Below are 18172 nucleotides of genomic sequence, written 5' to 3'. Positions count from 1 at the left end.
GGGGGGGTGAAACTGTTCAGTGATTTGTACTTTGTAGACATACAGGAGTATTTTTTTTAGCTGGATTCGAAAGTGAAACGATAACCAGTGCAGTGAAGCCAAGACTGGTGTAATGTGCTTTCTTTTGCCTGTACTGGTTAAAAATCGGGCTGTTATGTTTCATCTCTTGTAACTTTGTTTCCAGGTCTCTTGCCTTTATGGGGTTTTTGACCATTTTTGGTACTGGTTTTGGAGCCTACATCATGGCCATGGCTGCTCTGAGTCCTTGCCCATTGCTGGTCCACACTACCTCAGGGACTTTTGCAATAGTAAGACAACTTTTCTATACTGGTCTTCATTTAGAATATTCTAAAATCTTCAAGTTGTGCATACAACCTAAATTTCTTTAAAATGTAAACAAAACCTTTATGAAAGAATGGACATACCATCCACATGTCACACTCAAGCTTTGTTAGATACCTTGTACAAAGTTCATACACGTTTAAATTTATATTGTCATACTTGTTCAGATGTAAATGAAAAAACTTCTCAGTTAAATATACCGAGAAAAAATAATCATCCATCCATCCATCCATTATCTTTACCCGTTTGTTCCATTTTGGGTCACGGGGGTTGCAGGTGCCCATGTCCAGCAATCACTGTGCGAGGAGTGGTGTACACCCTGGACGGGTCGCAAGTCCATCACAGGGACACATAGAGACAAACGAGACAAACAACCATTCACTCTCTCATTCACACCTAGGGACAATTTAGAGTTACCAATCAGCCTAACATGCATGTTTTTGGTCTGTGGGAGGAAACCGGAGTACCCGGAGAAAACCCGCGCATGCACTGAGAGAACATGCAAACTCCACCCAGAAAGGTCCCTGGACCAGGGTTTGAACCAAGGACCTGCTCGCTGAGAGGCAGCAGCTCTACCAGTTGTGCCACCGTGCTGCCCCTGATTGTGACTCTTTTTTTAATTTTTTTTTTTTATAAAAATGTATTTCAGGATGGTCACGGTAGTCAAATCAGGACAATTTCCTTTCTGACTTCTGTCTGCATTATAGGGAGCAGACATAATTTTAGTCACATTTTTGTCTTTCTGCTTTCTTCAGGTGCTGGCCTGGGTCCTGTTTGTCCTGTCACTGTCCTATGTGAAGGTCATCATTGGTGTGATTCTAAGAGATGAGGGCCACAGCGCCCTCGTTTGGTGTGGGGCTGTAGTGCAGCTGGGCTCCATGCTTGGTGCTGTATCCCTGTTTCCATTGGTCAGTGTTTATGGACTTTTCCAGTCAGGTGATGCTTGCAACACCAAGTGTCCATCATAGACAACACACGGCACATGTTGAAGTGCAGCACTGGTGTACAAACTTTAGAATAAATTGCACTTCTTTTTGTAGCACTGAGTTCAATGCAGTCCTGAGTTTTACATGTCATGCTTCCAGAGGATGAACAAGTGAAGATTTCCACTCCTCATCTTTGGCATTTGATTTATTTGTATTTATTGACATGTGGAGTAAGAAGCTACAAAATTTTAATAGCATATATATGCTCAGGTCATCAAACTATAAATGATTAAACTTATTTTACAAACTTTTTGCAATTCCTTGTCAAGTCAATGGACACTTTACTTGAAGTTTCAGGATTATGTGACTGTAAGATTGATTGACAGTTTTGCTTTAAAAGGTGCCCGACATTTTGACTATAAACACATCTCCACTTTTTCTATGGTGGACAAAACTCTTTGAACTTGTTTTGTGTGTGTTGCTGTAGACATTTTCAAATGAAATGTTTGAATTGTTGACACCAAAGTGTAAGTGTTCTGTGGTTTCAGTCGTCTAACATGATGTTTAAGTATTTTTACCTGAGGTGGTGCTGATTCTGTACAGATAAACAGAAGATTGCTTTTGGGACTAAAACCAATCAGTTTAAAGTTGTCTAACCCACCCAGCAAATTTAAATTTAGTTTTGAACATCATTAAACACGTTTTTAAACCTAATATACTGTAGCTTTTACGTATGCATGGAATGTTAAATGGTACTTTTGCAATAACAATAAAAAAAAAACTAAAAAAAAAACTGAAGAGTGTGGAGTTCCAAGCTTTTAGACACTGTTTACATGTGATCATCTCCTGGAAACCTTTTTCATTTTCTAATGTTGATTGTAAAAATGTTACGCATGCACACGGAAAGACTGCAAAGGCAACACTGTTTTGAAGTGAAACTGTAACGCTTATCTTTTAATTTTTTATATATATATATATTTCAGCTGTTCATGTACACTAGTGCCTTTTTTGTTGTTTTTCTGTGCATGCCCAAGTGGATGAACAACAGTTAATAATGGCACACAGCAGAGTGCTGTTTGTTCTGTCCAATCCTTTCAGTTTACTAAAACTTATGACACAAAACTTGTACATGCTGCACCATACCTTGGGACAGTGGTCAGTCCAAACAAATATATTTGGATTCAAAATCAAATGTAACTGTTTTCTTGACTGAAGTCTTTGCATGTGTATGTCACTGAAATACAAAAAAAAGCCAGCACCAGCTAGTGACCTTGCATGGGAACTACAGCTGAGTCAGCACTTTTTAAGGTCTCATTTAAACAGTGGTTGCAGCTTTGCTTTGTGCACATTTCACACTCAGCATCTGAAAATCTATACTATTTCAAGTGATTGTTCACATGTACAAAAGGTCTAAAACTTCCCGTGGAGCTTTGGGCTTGATACCAAATCCTTTTCCCTCTAATGAACGACTTCATGTATGTGACCAAAGAACAATTTTGTGAGCCAAGCTGACAAAACCCTAATGACTCCATTGAGAGTGGAGTTTAATTTGCAAGGTAAACAAGCTTATATGTCACTTGTAGTTTTACAGTCTGACAAGATCTGTTCAAGTTCTGTGCATTCATAAATACAACACTAGATGTCAGCGTGTGAATGAAAGTTCAGTAACAAGACCTGAACATGGCAACACATCTCAATTATTTGTGGTCAACATTAAAATGACATACAGCCATGAAGTGCCCAAACTCAAGACAAAGACAGAGTCAAAATTGTTTGTGTTTTAATTCATATGACGTAGTTATGATCCTTTATAGGTGAGTTTAGAATTTTTTAATCAATATGTCAAGAAGACTCTTGGGAAGTTAGCGTTTCTCTTTTTACACTTTTGGAGGCACTCTGAGTTCTAGAGTGTGTTGCAGCAAATGATTTTATTATTAAAAATAAATTTGACTAGAATGACCATTTTATACAAAGTAGAAACAAAAATAGCAAATGTCTTCTTCAAGTCATAAATGTAGACAAGAGAGCTCCACAAGAGAACTATTTTATTTTAGTCAAGATTCTTTCCTTGATCCGTCCCTGCTCTGACAATAAGACAAAAATTATATTAATTTCCTTTCATTTTACTAAGATACACTTGAAATGAATAAAACATTTTAAAAAGTCTGAATACAGTGACAACTAGACTACTTCCCTCTGTTTAAATACAGTTGGACCAACTCTGTTGGACTTGTTTGTGGAACCATCACTGTATAAGCTTGACTCATTTGCCTCCAACATATATGTTACGTTGTGAGTGGTCATGTTCATTCCTAATAAAAACATACAGATAGTGACGTGACCAGATGTGTCTGATTCACACCAAAGAGCCCAACAGTAAACTTTTTTTCTTTTATTTGAGCTAAACTCATTTTCTAATTTGAAAGTCAAAATTTGCACATTTCCTCTTGTTATTTTCCAAAGGTAAAAACCAGATTCCACAAAAGTTGGGACACTAAACAAATTGTGAATAAAAACTGAATGCAATGATGTGGAGATGGCAAATGTCAATATTTTATTCGTAATGTAACATAGATGACAGATCAAAAGTTTAATCGGAGTAAATGTAACATTTTAAAGGAAAAATATGTTGATTCAAAATTTCACAGTGTCAATAAATCCCAAAAAAGTTGGGACAAGTAGCAATAGGTGGCTGGAAAAAGGAAATTGAGCATATAACGAACAGCTGGAAGACCAATTAACACTAATTAGGTCAATTGACAACATGACTGGGTATAAAAAGAGCTTCTCAGAGTGTCAGTGTCTCTCAGAAGCCAAGATGGTAATAGGATCACCAATTCCACCATTGTTGCGCAGAAAGATAGTGCAGCAATACCAGAATGGTGTTACCCAGCGTAAAATAGCAAAGACTTTTAAGTTATCATCATCAACCGTGCATAACATCATCAAAAGATTCAGAGAATCTGGAACAATTGCTGTGCGTAAGGGTCAAGGCCGTAAAACTCTACTGGATGCTCGTGATCTCCGGGCCCTTAAACGTCACTGCACCTCAAACAGGAATGCCACGGTCAAGGAAATAACAGAATGGGCTCAGGAATACTTCCAGAAAGCATTGTCAGTGAACACAATCCACCGTGCCATCCACCGTTGCCAGCTGAAACTCTGCAGTGCAAATAGGAAGCCATTTCTAAGCAAGCTCCACAAGCTCATACGTTTGCACTGGGCCAGGGGTCATTTAAAATGGAGTGTGGCAAAATGGAAGACTGTTCTGTGGTCAGATGAGTCACAATATGAAGTTCTTTATGGAACACTGGGACGCCATGTCATCCGGACCAGAGAGGACAAGGATAGCCCAAGTTGTCATCAACGCTCCGTTCAGAAGCCTGCATCACTGATGGTATGGGGTTGCATGAGCGCTTGTGGCATGGGCAGCTTGCATGTCTGGAAAGGCACCATTAATGCAGAGAACTATGTTCAGGTTCTAGAACAACATGTGCTCCCATCTAGACATCATCTCTTTCAGGGAAGACCCTGCATTTTTCAACACGATAATGCCAGACCACATTCTGCAGCAATCACAACATCATGGCTACGTAGGAGAAGGATCCGGGTACTGAAATGGCCAGCCTGCAGTCCAGATCTGTCACCTATAGAGAACATTTGGCGCATCATAAAGAGGAAGGTGCGACAAAGAAGGCCCAAGACGATTGAACAGTTTGAGGCCTGTATTAGACATGAATGGGAGAGCATTCCTATTTCTAAACTTGAGAAACTGGTCTTCTCTGTCCCCAGATGTCTGTTGAGTGTTGTAAGAAGAAGGGGGGATGCCACACAGTGGTAAAAATGGACTTGTCCAAACTTTTTTGGGATTTGCTGACACCATGAAATTTGGAAACAACAGATTTTTCCCTTAAAATGATACATTCTCTCAGTTTAAACTTTTGATCTGTGATTTGTGTTCTATTCTGAATAAAATATTAGATGTTGGCACCTCCACATCATTGCATTCAGTTTTTATTCACAATTTGTTTAGTGTCCCAACTTTTTCGGAATCCGGTTTGTATAAAACTCCAGCCCTCCACCATGCAACTCAGCCATGTGCACATATGCACCTATTTAGTTTCTTAAATTTGGTTTAAATGTGCTGTTTTCTTGTTATAAATGATGAATATAAGACAGAAAATGTATTTTTGAAGTTTCTGATCCATTCATTCATTCAACTTTTATTTCTACAGATTGGTCTCATTGAGCCACAAGGCCTCATTTACAAGATTTATGCTCAATAATCCAGGTCGAAAAATTTAACAAAGTTAAGTCAGGTCCTCTGGGCAGTTTCTTTTGTTGAAACATTTCATCTTTCATCCAAAAGACTTCTTCAGTCTGAGGAGCTGCAACAAACTCAGTCTTATAAATAACACCTTCACAAAGTGGGTGGACATAATCATGGCCAAAATTTTGTTTGGCCATGACTGCCTCAAACGAGTTGGCGGGGGAGTGTGCGGACTACGTATATATTAATGTGGCTCAGTTGGTAGAGCTGCTGTCTCTCGGTGAGAAGGTCGCCGGTTCAAATCCCAGCCGGGAACTTTTCTGGGGTGAGCTTGCTTGTTCTCTCTGTGCATGCGTGAGTATTCTCCAGGTACTCCAGTTTCCTCCCACAGACCAAAAACATGCATGTTAGGCTGATTAGTAACTCTAAATTGTCCCTAGGTGTGAGTGAGAGAGTGAATGGTTGTTTGTCTCTATGTGTCTCTGTGATGGAATGGAGACCTGTCCAGGGTGTCCCCCACCTCTCACAAGGTGATTGCTGGATATGGGCACAAGAGGCACACAAAAAAGATAAAGACCACTTCTGTCTGAGACGACAGCTAAAAGCAGAGGCTGAGAGTTTTCAGACGACCATCACCAACTCCAAACTGTGCCAAACACCCCGTCTTTCTTTGATCCCTGTTGTGGGTTTGCTCCGACTCCCTCTTCCTCGGCCCTCAGGGGTTAGGGGCACAAATGAGAGGCGAGTTTTATCCAGAACAATGATATCCTACTGAACTACTGAGCAGTCATGTTTGGGTTCAAGTATACTATGCATCCGACAAGGGCCCCTCACATTACAGACATGAGGCGCGTCTTCAGAGATGCTCACGAGGGTCTAATTCACAGACCCCTACACTGGGAGTCAAAATGAATGTGTTTTGTTTATATTTAGTTCATGTGTTATTTGTTCATTTTATTTATTTGTTTTTTCCATTAAAGTGAGGCTTACTGAAATCTGGAGTGAAGTGATGGGTGGGATTACATAGAACATAGAACATAGAACAATACAATTCAATTCAAAAACACTTTATTAATCCCAGAGGGAAATTAAATGTTGTAACTCATCATCCTGGATTCATTAAAGAGTTGTTCTAGATGCTGATGGCTGTGGGCAGGAAGGATCTCTTGCAGCAGATTTGAAGAAGCCTCTGATTGAAGACACTCTGTTGTTGTATGAGAGTCTGATGAAGAGGATGCTGAGGGTTGTCTATAATGTTCTTCATTTTATGAAGAATCCTATGAGAACTCAGGAGTGACCCAATCGAACGAGACCCGGAACGACACGAGACTCAGAGTAAAATAACAGTGTTTATTTATTTACAGTGATAATCTGGCTGCACAGGCATCAGGACTGGAACTCCTGGAAACGGAGGACAAGTTCAGCTGGGGCAGGTAAGTTGTTTGGTATAAACTTGTAAGTAGCTTTCTTATTTTACAGTTGGTGGTTCTTGTAGGAGTGGATCCAAGAGAAACCCAGAGTTTCCAGAGGAGATGGTGAGATGGAGGCACTGTACAGCAACTTCAGAACAGGACGAATACTCCCAGAGACTGAGTGGATAGGCACGAGAGATCAGAGCTTGGGCAAGGCACGAGAGATCTGAGAGCTGGAACCCGTGGAAACAGGACTGGACTCAGGAGGCGACGAAGAACTGCAGCAATAAGATCACAAGGTAAGACTTGTATTCCATGAAACACTAAATGGCTAGAAACATTAAGTACCGGGGGAACTCAATGCTCCAGCGTCGAGTAGACTTGACTGCAGACTTAAATAGGAGCAGGAGCTCATCAGGGAGATGACCGTCAGCTGGGGGTGATTGGCGGCCATCTTGGAAGCTGCAGCAAGTGCTACTCTCACAGTACCCCCCCCCTCAAGAATCGCCTCCAGGCGATCCGAAGCGCTTCTCAGGGTGCGCTTGGTAGAAGGTAGTGATGAGGCTGGGATCCAAGATGAATGAACGTGGGATCCAAGATCGCTCCTCAGGACCGTAACCCTCCCAGTCCACCAGGTACTGGAAACCTCTCCCCGGCGCCGGACATCCAAGATCTTCCGGACGGAAAAAGCTGGATGATTGTCGATCAACTGGGGGGGAGGAGGGAGGTTGGTTGGAGGGCTCAACGGGCTCTCAGATACCGGTTTAACCTGGGAAACGTGAAAGGTAGGGTGTACCTTCATGGAGGCAGGAAGTAGGAGACGGACTGCTGCTGGGTTGATGATCCTCTCGAGAGGAAAAGGACCGATGAATCGAGGAGCCATCTTCCTGGAGAGGTCCTTGAGGTGGATGTCCCTGGTGGACAACCACACCCTTTGACCAACCAGGTAAGGCGGCGCCGTCGAGCGGTGACGGTCAGCGTATTTCTTATTTTGGGCAGCTGTCCGAAGAAGGGCTGACCTGGTCTGTCGCCAGACTCGACGACACCGTCTGAAATGGTGTAGGACCGAAGGTACCATGCAATCCGTTTCCTGACTGGGAAACAGAGGAGGCATGTACCCCAGCGACGCTTCAAAGGGAGACATACCAGTTGCAGAGGTCTTGTGTGAATTGTGCGCATACTCAACCCAGACCAGGTGACGGGACCAGGCCGAAGGATTGTCCTCCACGATGCAGCGTAAGGTGGCCTCTAGTTCCTGATTGCATCTTTCGGCCTGGCCGTTGGATTGTGGATGATACCCAGATGTGAGACTCGTGGATGCCCCCAGTGTCTTGCAGAACGATCGCCATACTTGAGAGATAAACTGGGGGCCTCGGTCGGAAACTATGTCTGAGGGGATGCCGTGGATTCTGAAGAAGTGTTGGACAAGGAGCTGTGAAGTCTCAAGGGCTGAAGGTAGCTTAGGAAGAGGAATGAAATAGGCCGCCTTAGAAAACCTGTCGACGACGGTCAGTATAGTGGTGTTCCCCTCTGAGGGAAGTAAGCATGTAACAAAGTCAATGGAAATGTGTGACCAAGGGCGACTGGGTGACGGTAGAGGATGAAGGAGGCCAGCTGGGGGTTGGTTCCCTGTTTTATTCCTGGCACAGGTGGGACACGCCGCGACAAACTCCTTCACATCTTGGGAAAGGGTTTGCCACCAAAAATGTTTTTTAGTAAGTGCGAGCATGCGAGTTATGCCAGGGTGGCAAGAAAGTCTATTGGTGTGAACCCACTCCAGAACCTTGGCCCTCATGGAAGAGGGAACAAATAAGGTTCGGGGGGTCCAAGACCAGGGTCAGGTTCGGGTTCATGTGCCTCTCTGATCTCTCTCTCTATGGGCCAAGTAAGTGCCCCAATAATGCAGGTAGAGGGTACGATAGATTCTTGACGGTCGGGGGTATCTGGAGGTGAAAACTGGCGGGAGAGTGCGTCAGCTTCACATTCTTGGATCCCGGCTTGAACGTGAGTAAATAGTTGAACCTATTGAAAAAGAGTGACCAACGGGCCTGTCGGGGAGTCAGACGTTTAGCATCTCTCAAATAGGTTAAATTCTTGTGATCGGTCCAGATTAAGAAAGGAGTCTCTATTCCCTCTAACCAGTGCCTCCACTCTTCGAGGGCCAACTTGACGGCGAGGAGCTCACGATTGCCCACATCGTAGTTCCTCTCTGCTGGATAAAGACGTCGAGAGAAAAAAGCGCATGGGTGAACCTTGTTGTCCTCTGAAGACCTCTGGGACAGTACGGCCCCGACGCCAGAATCAGAGGCGTCGACTTCTAGGATGAATTGACGGCTCGGGTCCGGATGAGAAAGGATGGGAGGTGAAGAAAAAAGTTCTTTTAATTTCTTAAAAGCGGTATCTGCTTCAGGGTTCCATTTGAAAATTTTATTTATGGAGTTGAGTTGTGACAGGGGGGGGGGCGCAACTCTACTATAGTTTCGAATGAAACGCCTATAAAAGTTAGCGAACCCGAGAAAGCGTTGAAGTTGTTTCCTAGTCTCCGGGGTGGGCCAATCCACTACCGCTCGGGTCTTTTCAGGATCCGTGCGATAGTGGCCTTTACCAAAAATGAACCCAAGAAAAGACACCGAGGAGACGTGAAACTCGCATTTCTCCTGTTTGACAAATAGTTGATTTTCATAAAGACGTTGTAAAACTGCTCTAACATGGGTAACGTGCTGTTCGGGGTTTTTGGAGTAAATGAGGATGTCGTCAAGATAGATGAATACGAAATCACAGAGAAAATCTCTAAGGACGTCGTTTATTAAGGCCTGGAACACAGAAGGGGCATTGGTAAGGCCGAAGGGCATTACCAAATACTCAAAATGACCTAGAGGAGTCCTAAAGGCGGTCTTCCATTCGTTACCACTTTTAATACGCATGAGATGATAGGCGTAACGCAGATCGAGTTTAGTGAAAATTGTTGCGGACTGAAGCTGTTCATGAATTGAGTCTATGATGGGAAGAGGATATTTGTTCTTTACCGTTATGTTGTTTAAACCACGATAATCAATACAAGGACGCAGGGTCTTATCTTTCTTAGAGACGAAGAAGAACCCCGCTCCTAACGGAGAGGTGGATGGTCTAATAATACCGGAGTCCAACGACTCTTCGCTGTAAGTCTTCATTGACTCTCTTTCTGGGCCAGAGATGTTAAACAGCCGACTGGCAGGAAAAGGGGCACCAGGAAGAAGGTCAATAGCGCAGTCATAAGGGCGATGAGGCGGGAGAGATAGAGCCTTACTCTTACTGAAAACCGGGGATAAATCTTGATACTCGGAGGGAACCTGGGACATGTCAATCTCATCGTCGGGACTGGGGTTCTGGGAAGGTTTCGAGATACCGGAGCGAAGGCAGTTCTTTAGACACTTGTCGCTCCATCTCTCGATCCTACCCAGTTCCCAATTAATGTGTGGATTATGTTTCTTAAACCAAGGATGACCCAAAATGACTTGCGTGGAAGGGGATTCAAAAACGAGGAAACTGGTGTGCTCGTGGTAAACCCAACAGACGTTTTTCTGCGTTGGATCCCTGCAATGGCCTATCAAATATTTTACGGAACTCGGTGAGTAATAAATTAAACGAAACAGTTCTCAACTCATGTTGCTTCAAAAAAGATGTTGCCCATTGTAAGGCGTTACCCTTAAGCTGACTGATGAAGAATGTGATCTTTGCGTTGTCAGTGCTGTAATGTCCTGGGGCTCCGTTGAAGGCGAGCTCACACTGAAGAAGAAAACCACCGCACTGGTCAGGGTTTCCCGAAAAAAGTTCGGATGGTTTGACGAGGATGTGTCCTGCAGTGTGGCCTGTCAAGCACGTGCAGGCAGGAACTGGCTCTGGAGGTGCGACTGGAGCTACAGGAGGAGGAGAAAGAGTCCGTTTAATGGTGTACACCATATTTCCAAGCTCCTGAAGGTTAGACTTAGTCTCTTGGTTCTGTTTAAACATGCATTCCAACATCTTCTCCACCTCAACGAGGCGTTCCTCTTGGGAGGGTGGCGAGGCCGGCTCGTTCCTGGCCTCGTTCTGGGTCTTAGATGGCTGGAGCATTTCTGTGAGAACTCAGGAGTGACCCAATCGAAGGAGACCCGGAACGACACGAGACTCAGAGTAAAATAACAGTGTTTATTTATTTACAGTGATAATCTGGCTGCACAGGCATCAGGACTGGAACTCCTGGAAACGGAGGACAAGTTCAGCTGGGGCAGGTAAGTTGTTTGGTATAAACTTGTAAGTAGCTTTCTTATCTTACAGTTGGTGGTTCTTGTAGGAGTGGATCCAAGAGAAACCCAGAGTTTCCAGAGGAGATGGTGAGATGGAGGCACTGTGCAGCAACTTCAGAACAGGACGAATACTCCCAGAGACTGAGTGGATAGGCACGAGAGATCAGAGCTTGGGGAAGGCATGAGAGATCTGAGAGCTGGAACCCGTGGAAACCGGACTGGACTCAGGAGGCGACGAAGAACTGCAGAAATAAGATCACAAGGTAAGACTTGTATTCCATGAAACACTAAATGGCTAGAAACATTAAGTACCGGGGGAACTCAATGCTCCAGCGTCGAGTAGACTTGACTGCAGACTTAAATAGGAGCAGGAGCTCATCAGGGAGATGACCGTCAGCTGGGGGTGATTGGTGGCCATCTTGGAAGCTGCAGCAAGTGCTACTCTCACAAATCCTTCTTTGTACAATCATCTCCAAAGGTTCTAGAGGAGTTCCCAGACCTAAGCCAGCCTTCTTTATGAGCTTGTTGATCTTTTTTAAGTCACTTGCTCTGGTGCTGCTCCCCCAGCAGATGATGGCAGAAGAGACAGCACTCTCTACAACAGACTTATAGAAGATATGCAGCATCTTGCTGCAAACGTTGAAGGACTTCAGCTTCCTCAAGAAGTACAGTCTGCTCTGTCCCTTCTTGTAGACACTTCACTGTTGCATTTCCAGTCCAGTCTGTTGTCCAGGTGAACTCCAAGGTATTTATACTTCTCCACCACCTCCACTTCTTCTCCCACGATGAAAATAGGGTTGTACCTGTTCCTGTTTCTCCTGAAATCTACAATCATCTCCTTTGTTTTGTTCACATTCAAGATGCGATGATTGTTTCCACACCATGCCACAAAGTGGTCCACCAGTTCCCTGTACTCAGCTTCTTGTCCATCTCTGATACACCCGACCACTGCAGAGTCATCTGAATATTTCTGCAGATGACAGGAGTCTGTTTTGTACTGGAAATCTGAGGTGTACAGAGTGAAAAGGAATGGTGAGAGTACAGTCCCCTGTGGTGCTCCTGAGCTACTGACCACCTGGTTAGACACACAACCCTTCAGTCTCACAAACTGTGGTCTGTTTGTCAGGTAGTCTTTGATCCAGGTGATTGTTGAGGTCTCCACCTGAGTTTTCTTAAGTTTCTGACAAAGCAGATCAGGCTGGATTGTGTTAAATGGGTCCTTTGATCCATATTTAACCTTCTTTCCCCCAGGATTGTCGTCCTCATCATCGTCGTCTCTCTGTCTCTTTTTAGATGGTCCTGGCTGTGGATCTTCGTCTTGTTTTTCTTCTGATGACCAGTGATCTTTTGCTGCTTTTTTCATTTTCAGCCTCATCATCTTCTTGAGGTCTTTTTGTTGATGGGCCTGGCTGTGGATCTTCCTCTTGTGTCTCTTCTGACAACAGAAGTGATCTTTTGCTGCTTTTTTCATTTTCAGCCTCATCATCTTCTCAAGGTTTTTTTCTCGATGTGCCGGGCAGTAGATCTTCTTCCTCAACCTGATGTCTGGTTTTCCTCTTTTTCTTTAAGTGATAGAAGCCAGGATCACTCTCAGAGGACAAATCTGTGCTGTTCTCTACAGATTCCTCCTCTTCATCCTCCTCTTTTGGTCGCTTTTGTGATCCTTCATCTTTAAAAGCTTCACTAACTCCAGCGTCATTGACTATGTCATTGTTTATACCAACATCCACATCATTATCATAAAATCCCTGAATGTTAAGATTGTCTGGATGGTCATTTTCATTCATCTCATCATTAATGACAATGTTGTTATTGTTGTCATTGTTTTTAACATTGTCCACGTTGTCATTTACATCATTGTTGACAATGTTGTCGTCCACATTTTCCTGTAGTTGGTCATTTTCATTGATCTCATTGATGTTAGTCAGAGTCAGAGTTTCTTTATTGTCATTCGCACCTCATGTGGTACATGTGGTGGAGCGAAATTATGTACACAAGGTCCCAGTTACAGTTATGTTAGTATTGATTTCAATGAGTTCTTCATCTTCAGTGGTTCTCCGTGAATATCCAGCATTATATGGAGCCCGATGGGCATACCATTCTGTCCATCTCCACTTTGTTGGTTCCGCACCCGAAGAATAATAGCGTTAAGATTTGAGCCTAAAAGACACATTTTAAAATAATATTAACATTATTGTTTGTAAATCAACTTCATAGCTGTTGTTTTCTGCAGCAATAAGGAACTGAGCATCATAGCAGTGTGTGTTAATGTGATGAAGTGAATAATTACGGTTTGGTCCGATGTGAAGTCCGTCTCCTTCACCGTTCATTTTGACTAAAAAGATGAAAGAAATGAAACAACACGATTAGAAAAAAAGCTGTGATTCTTATAACCAGCTGCTGAAAGACAAAAGGCCATTGATCATTTATTTACTTGTTAGTGGTGCATGTTTGTTTGTCTGTTGTGTTAGCAAACTATCCCATAACCAGTGCTTCTACAGCTAATCAACCTTAGAAAACAAAAATGTCTATAGCTCAGGCAGTTTAACATTTTCCTCCAAGTGCTAACAGATTACACAGGATGTCACAATAAGGTGTGATAAAAACTGAGTGAAACGCTGTGCATGAAAGGTGGCGGGCGATATGCATTTCTTTAAAGACTGTTGGACGTCTGATTTAAGAGGTCGTCATGCCCAGAGCCCTAACTGCTCTAGAATTATGTATGTATGTATGTTTTATTTATTCATTTCATTTCATCCAAACAACAAATATAATACAATTTAAAGAAAAGAAAAAAGATATACAATCACAGAAATAAAATGAAAGGCAGCAAAAGAAGAATGAGTTCTTATAATATCTGCCCCTTGTCCCCAAAATATATTCCAAACAAAATTTCTATACAAAAGCAAGATGAATTAATAAAAAAAATAAAAAGAATAAAATAAAAACTTAGCTAAAATATAAGATCAACTGTAAACAATTTTTATGAACTCACATTATACTTGATATTTAAAAAAATAATAATAATAATTATCATCTTCTTGAATATGTACATAGTTTTGGCATTTTTAATATCAACCTCCAGATCATTCCACAATCTAATACCCTGAGATATAGTGGATCGCATCTTCAGACTGGTGCGACACCACGGCTTCACAAAAATCTCCATCCCCTTAAGATAATAATTACTTTCTCTTTTAACAAATTTCCCTTGAATGTTAGTAGGTAGTATGTTTTTGTTGGCCCCATACATAAACAGTAAGATATTGTAATCAACCAAGTCATAAAATTTTAATATCTTTAGCTGATGAAACAATATATTTGACGGATGGTTATAATCTTTTCTGGTAATAATTCTTATGGCTCTTTTCTGTAAAATAAAAATTGGATTTGTAATTGTTTTACATGCTTTACCCCAGACTTCAATACAGTAAATTAAATGTGGAACAATAATGGCATTATACAATAGAAACATTGCTTTATCATTGAATAACTCTCTAACTTTGTACATTACTGCAATCGATTTAGCTATTTTAGTTCTTAAGTTTTTTACGTGAGATCTCCATGTTAGTTTTTCATCAATGATGACACCCAGAAATTTCACCTCATTGACTCTATTAATTTCAATTCCATCGACTCTAAACTGAGTATCAAGCACTTTCTTGTTGTTACAAAAAATCATATAATTTGTTTTATCTACATTTAAAGATAATTTGTTTAGTTGAAACCAATTTTGTATTTTCACAAATTCTGTTTGTGCCATCTTCAACATTTGCACAACATTTTCACCCACACAAAGAAAAGTAGTATCATCTGCAAACAAAATACATTTAAAAAATCCAGACACATTTACCAGGTCATTCACATATAAAATAAATAGCTTAAATAGAAGTGACTAAATGTTTTCTATGAGTGGTGGCTGGATATAGACATCAGTGTCCCCCTCAACCCAGAAGGGATGGAGATGCTAAAGATAATGGATGGATGATTTTACAACAGTATTGTAGTTTTGATACTTTAGTGATAAAAGTGAATAAATAAACTGTTAGAGCAGATTAAGTCAAATCTGGAAAATCCCATTATTTGCTGTCTGTTACACAAAATGTGTCTTTCTGAAAAGTTTGAATTAAAATGGTAAATGGACTGTACTTATATAGCACCTTTCTATCTGATCAAGATACTCAAAGCGCTTTACACTACAATCTGTGCCTCATTGACCCATCCACACAGCACTCTACTAGATCTCTACAAAGCTAATTGAACAAATCATTCTAATGAGACTAATCAGTGCTTTAGATCACATTGATGGGACACACATGGGAGGCAATGAGGGGTTCAGTGTCTTGCCCAGGGACACTTGGGCATGTGACTGCTGGTGGATTTGAACCACCAACTTTTGCATTGGAGGACGACTGCTCTAACCACTCAGCCACAGAATTACAAAGAAACTCCAAATGAGCTGATCTGTTTGTTTTCTGATCTGAACTGATACATAATTCTTATTTAACAAAGGAACAAGTGGTCTCCATGACGACCCAATAACAAGTTCTGCAGTTCTAAAGCTTAAATCTCCATTTTAAGACCATCTGTCATGAAACTTACAGGATAAAATAATATATATTTTGTCCATGAATCGTATGTTATCACCTAATCCATCATTAAATATGTCCTCCCAGGTACAAATTCAGCTCCACGTCCCTGCTGTGTTAACCAAAAGCTGTTAAACACCAAAAGGTTCAATCTGTGAGTGAGCCAGACAGTCAGAAAGATGCTGTTTTACTTGTCCAGCTGCTGCTAAAAGGTCTTGTATGAGTTTTCATTACACGTCACTAAATAATCACTGATGTTCTTCTGGTTAACTTTTAGAGTCAGCCAGATTCAAAATGGCCACCACAGCTAATCAGTCAGCAAACACAAAAGTTGATATTGTGTTAAAATGTTAGCTGAGTGCCCCATCACAAACTTTGAGCACTATAGATTGCACCAGAGCTTTGCTTCAAAATGTGTCTGTTAGCAAAATATATCTTGAATCACTAGAAGAATTTCAATAAAACCTTTCGAGAGTAACTATTAGACATGCATCTACAAAACGATTACCTTTTGAAGACAGCAAAATTCTGCCACAGCTAATCACTCTTAGTCAACAGAAAAATCTCTATAAGTCTATATATTTTACAGATATTTAGCTGAAAACATTCAAAAACATCACAGGAGACATTTCAGATTCATGTGACGTTATTTTCAAGATTTGACCAAAACAGCATGTCTCCTGAACACAATCCACTGTTGAGACTGTCCAGCTCAACTCAACACAAACAAACAAACAAACAAACAAACAAACAAACAAACAAACAAACAAACAAACAAACAAACTGAATAAGACTTTTGTAACTTTACAGAAACGTTTAAAGCGAATTCATGACATTAAACAATATACTGTGTCTTGTTTTAAAATGTGAATGTATTGTTTGAAACATAACTTTTTTAAAACAGAGTAGATAATACAAATATGTAACCTCTACAAGTTTTAACTAATTTAGAAGAGGAGCTTCAGGCTTCATGAATCTTTTTACCAGTGGTGGAGAAAGTACTCAAACACTTAAGTAGAAGTACAAATAAACAGATAAAAAAATGTACTCTAGTAAAAGTAGAAGTACCACATTAACATTTTTACTTAAGTAAAAGTAAATAAGTATTTGCTTTTAAAATACTTAAAGTATTAAAAGTGAAAGTACTTGCTGAATGTATTACCTAATGTAATGGTCTACATATCTTTAAGTCTGCCTACCATATGTATATTTTCTGTAATACATTAATAGTGTTGTTCCATTTTAATGAACGATGCTGCAGATAATACATGTTTTTATTGTGTTTACTCTGTGACACAGTTCACACTTGGACTTGTGATTCTGTGTGTCAGAATTTCAGGGATGACCTGCAGAGTTAAATGTCATTAATCAAAATAAGAAAGAGGGATGATTTTACCTTTGAAAGTTTTTATTTAACACAAAGCAAAACCAATGTGTCATTTTAACTGCAGTAAACACATTTAAGTAAAAGTTGTCTGCCTGAACAAAAGGAGCATTAGACACAACTAACAAAGTAACAGGCTCTGATCATTTCAACTGATATTTCAACTCAAGTTTGTCGTCAACTCCAGTTTGTCATCAACTCTAGTTAAAATATGTCTGTTCAAACTTGTAATGGGTCAATATTGAACAATAGTTTAACTTCCTGACACCATTTTTAAAACTTGGACCTGAGCGTCGAGACATTTGGAGACATCTCTTGTCTCCTAACATCCCATGAACTGACACATTTTAATATTGCAGCAATAATTTCTCGTTTTAGTTCAGAAGAAGTTGGTTTTCAAAGATTTTTGAGTCCAGTCTGGCTCTTTTGGGAGAGAGAATCTGTCCTGTTGTTCTGAGCAGTCTTTCAATAAGGTCATGGGTGGAGTATATCTTCTGACTGACTCTCTTGCACTGGAATACATTTTGGGTGTGTTTGTGGTGCTGCGGGTGCACCCAGCTCAGTGACATATATACTAGAATATATGTCATTGGCCCAGCTCTTCTTGAAGGCGGGCCTAATGTTACCTGCCCACTTTGCAGTGATTCAATGGACCAGCTCCCCTCTCACCACTGGTTACTTTCAAAGTAACTAACAAATCAAAAAGCTGCAACATGAATGTAACTTGTAATGCAAAGCATTATAGAAATGTAGTGTAGTAGAAAGTACAGATACTTGATGTAAAATGTAGTGAAGTAAAAGTATAAAGTACCCACATTTAACTCTACTTAAGTAAAGTACAGATACATGAAAAATGTACTTAAGTACAGTAATGAAGTATTTGTACTTCGTTACATCCCACCACTGCTTTTTACACAGGTTACCTCATAGGCGTCGCAACCATTATATGTGAAGGGGACAAGTCCCCCCCACATAAAAAAAAAA

The 18172-nt window shown here is 41.0% G+C and overlaps 2 protein-coding genes across 2 annotated transcripts in view; one reads left to right on the top strand and one right to left on the bottom strand.

The window, feature by feature from the left end:
* Window positions 1–1398, top strand: part of zgc:91890 (solute carrier family 52, riboflavin transporter, member 3-B) — a 5262-nt gene extending 3864 nt beyond the window's left edge. The window contains exons 3-4 of the mRNA XM_037676450.1: window positions 185–308; window positions 1098–1398. Of these exons, the coding sequence (XP_037532378.1) occupies window positions 185–308; window positions 1098–1310 (337 nt within the window). The 3' untranslated portion in view covers window positions 1311–1398. The remainder of the gene's footprint in view (window positions 1–184; window positions 309–1097) is intronic.
* LOC119409551 (nuclear factor of activated T-cells, cytoplasmic 1) overlaps window positions 1–18172 on the bottom strand; it is a 160398-nt gene that overhangs the window by 14136 nt on the left and 128090 nt on the right. The window lies entirely within an intron of this gene.

This window comes from Nematolebias whitei, chromosome 5 (assembly GCF_014905685.2).
Source record: "Nematolebias whitei isolate Nwh7 chromosome 5, NemWhi1, whole genome shotgun sequence".
Classification (NCBI taxonomy): Eukaryota; Metazoa; Chordata; class Actinopteri; order Cyprinodontiformes; family Rivulidae; genus Nematolebias; species Nematolebias whitei.
The sequence above is the reverse complement of the archived record's forward strand: the minus strand, read 5'-3'. Positions and strand labels throughout refer to the sequence as shown.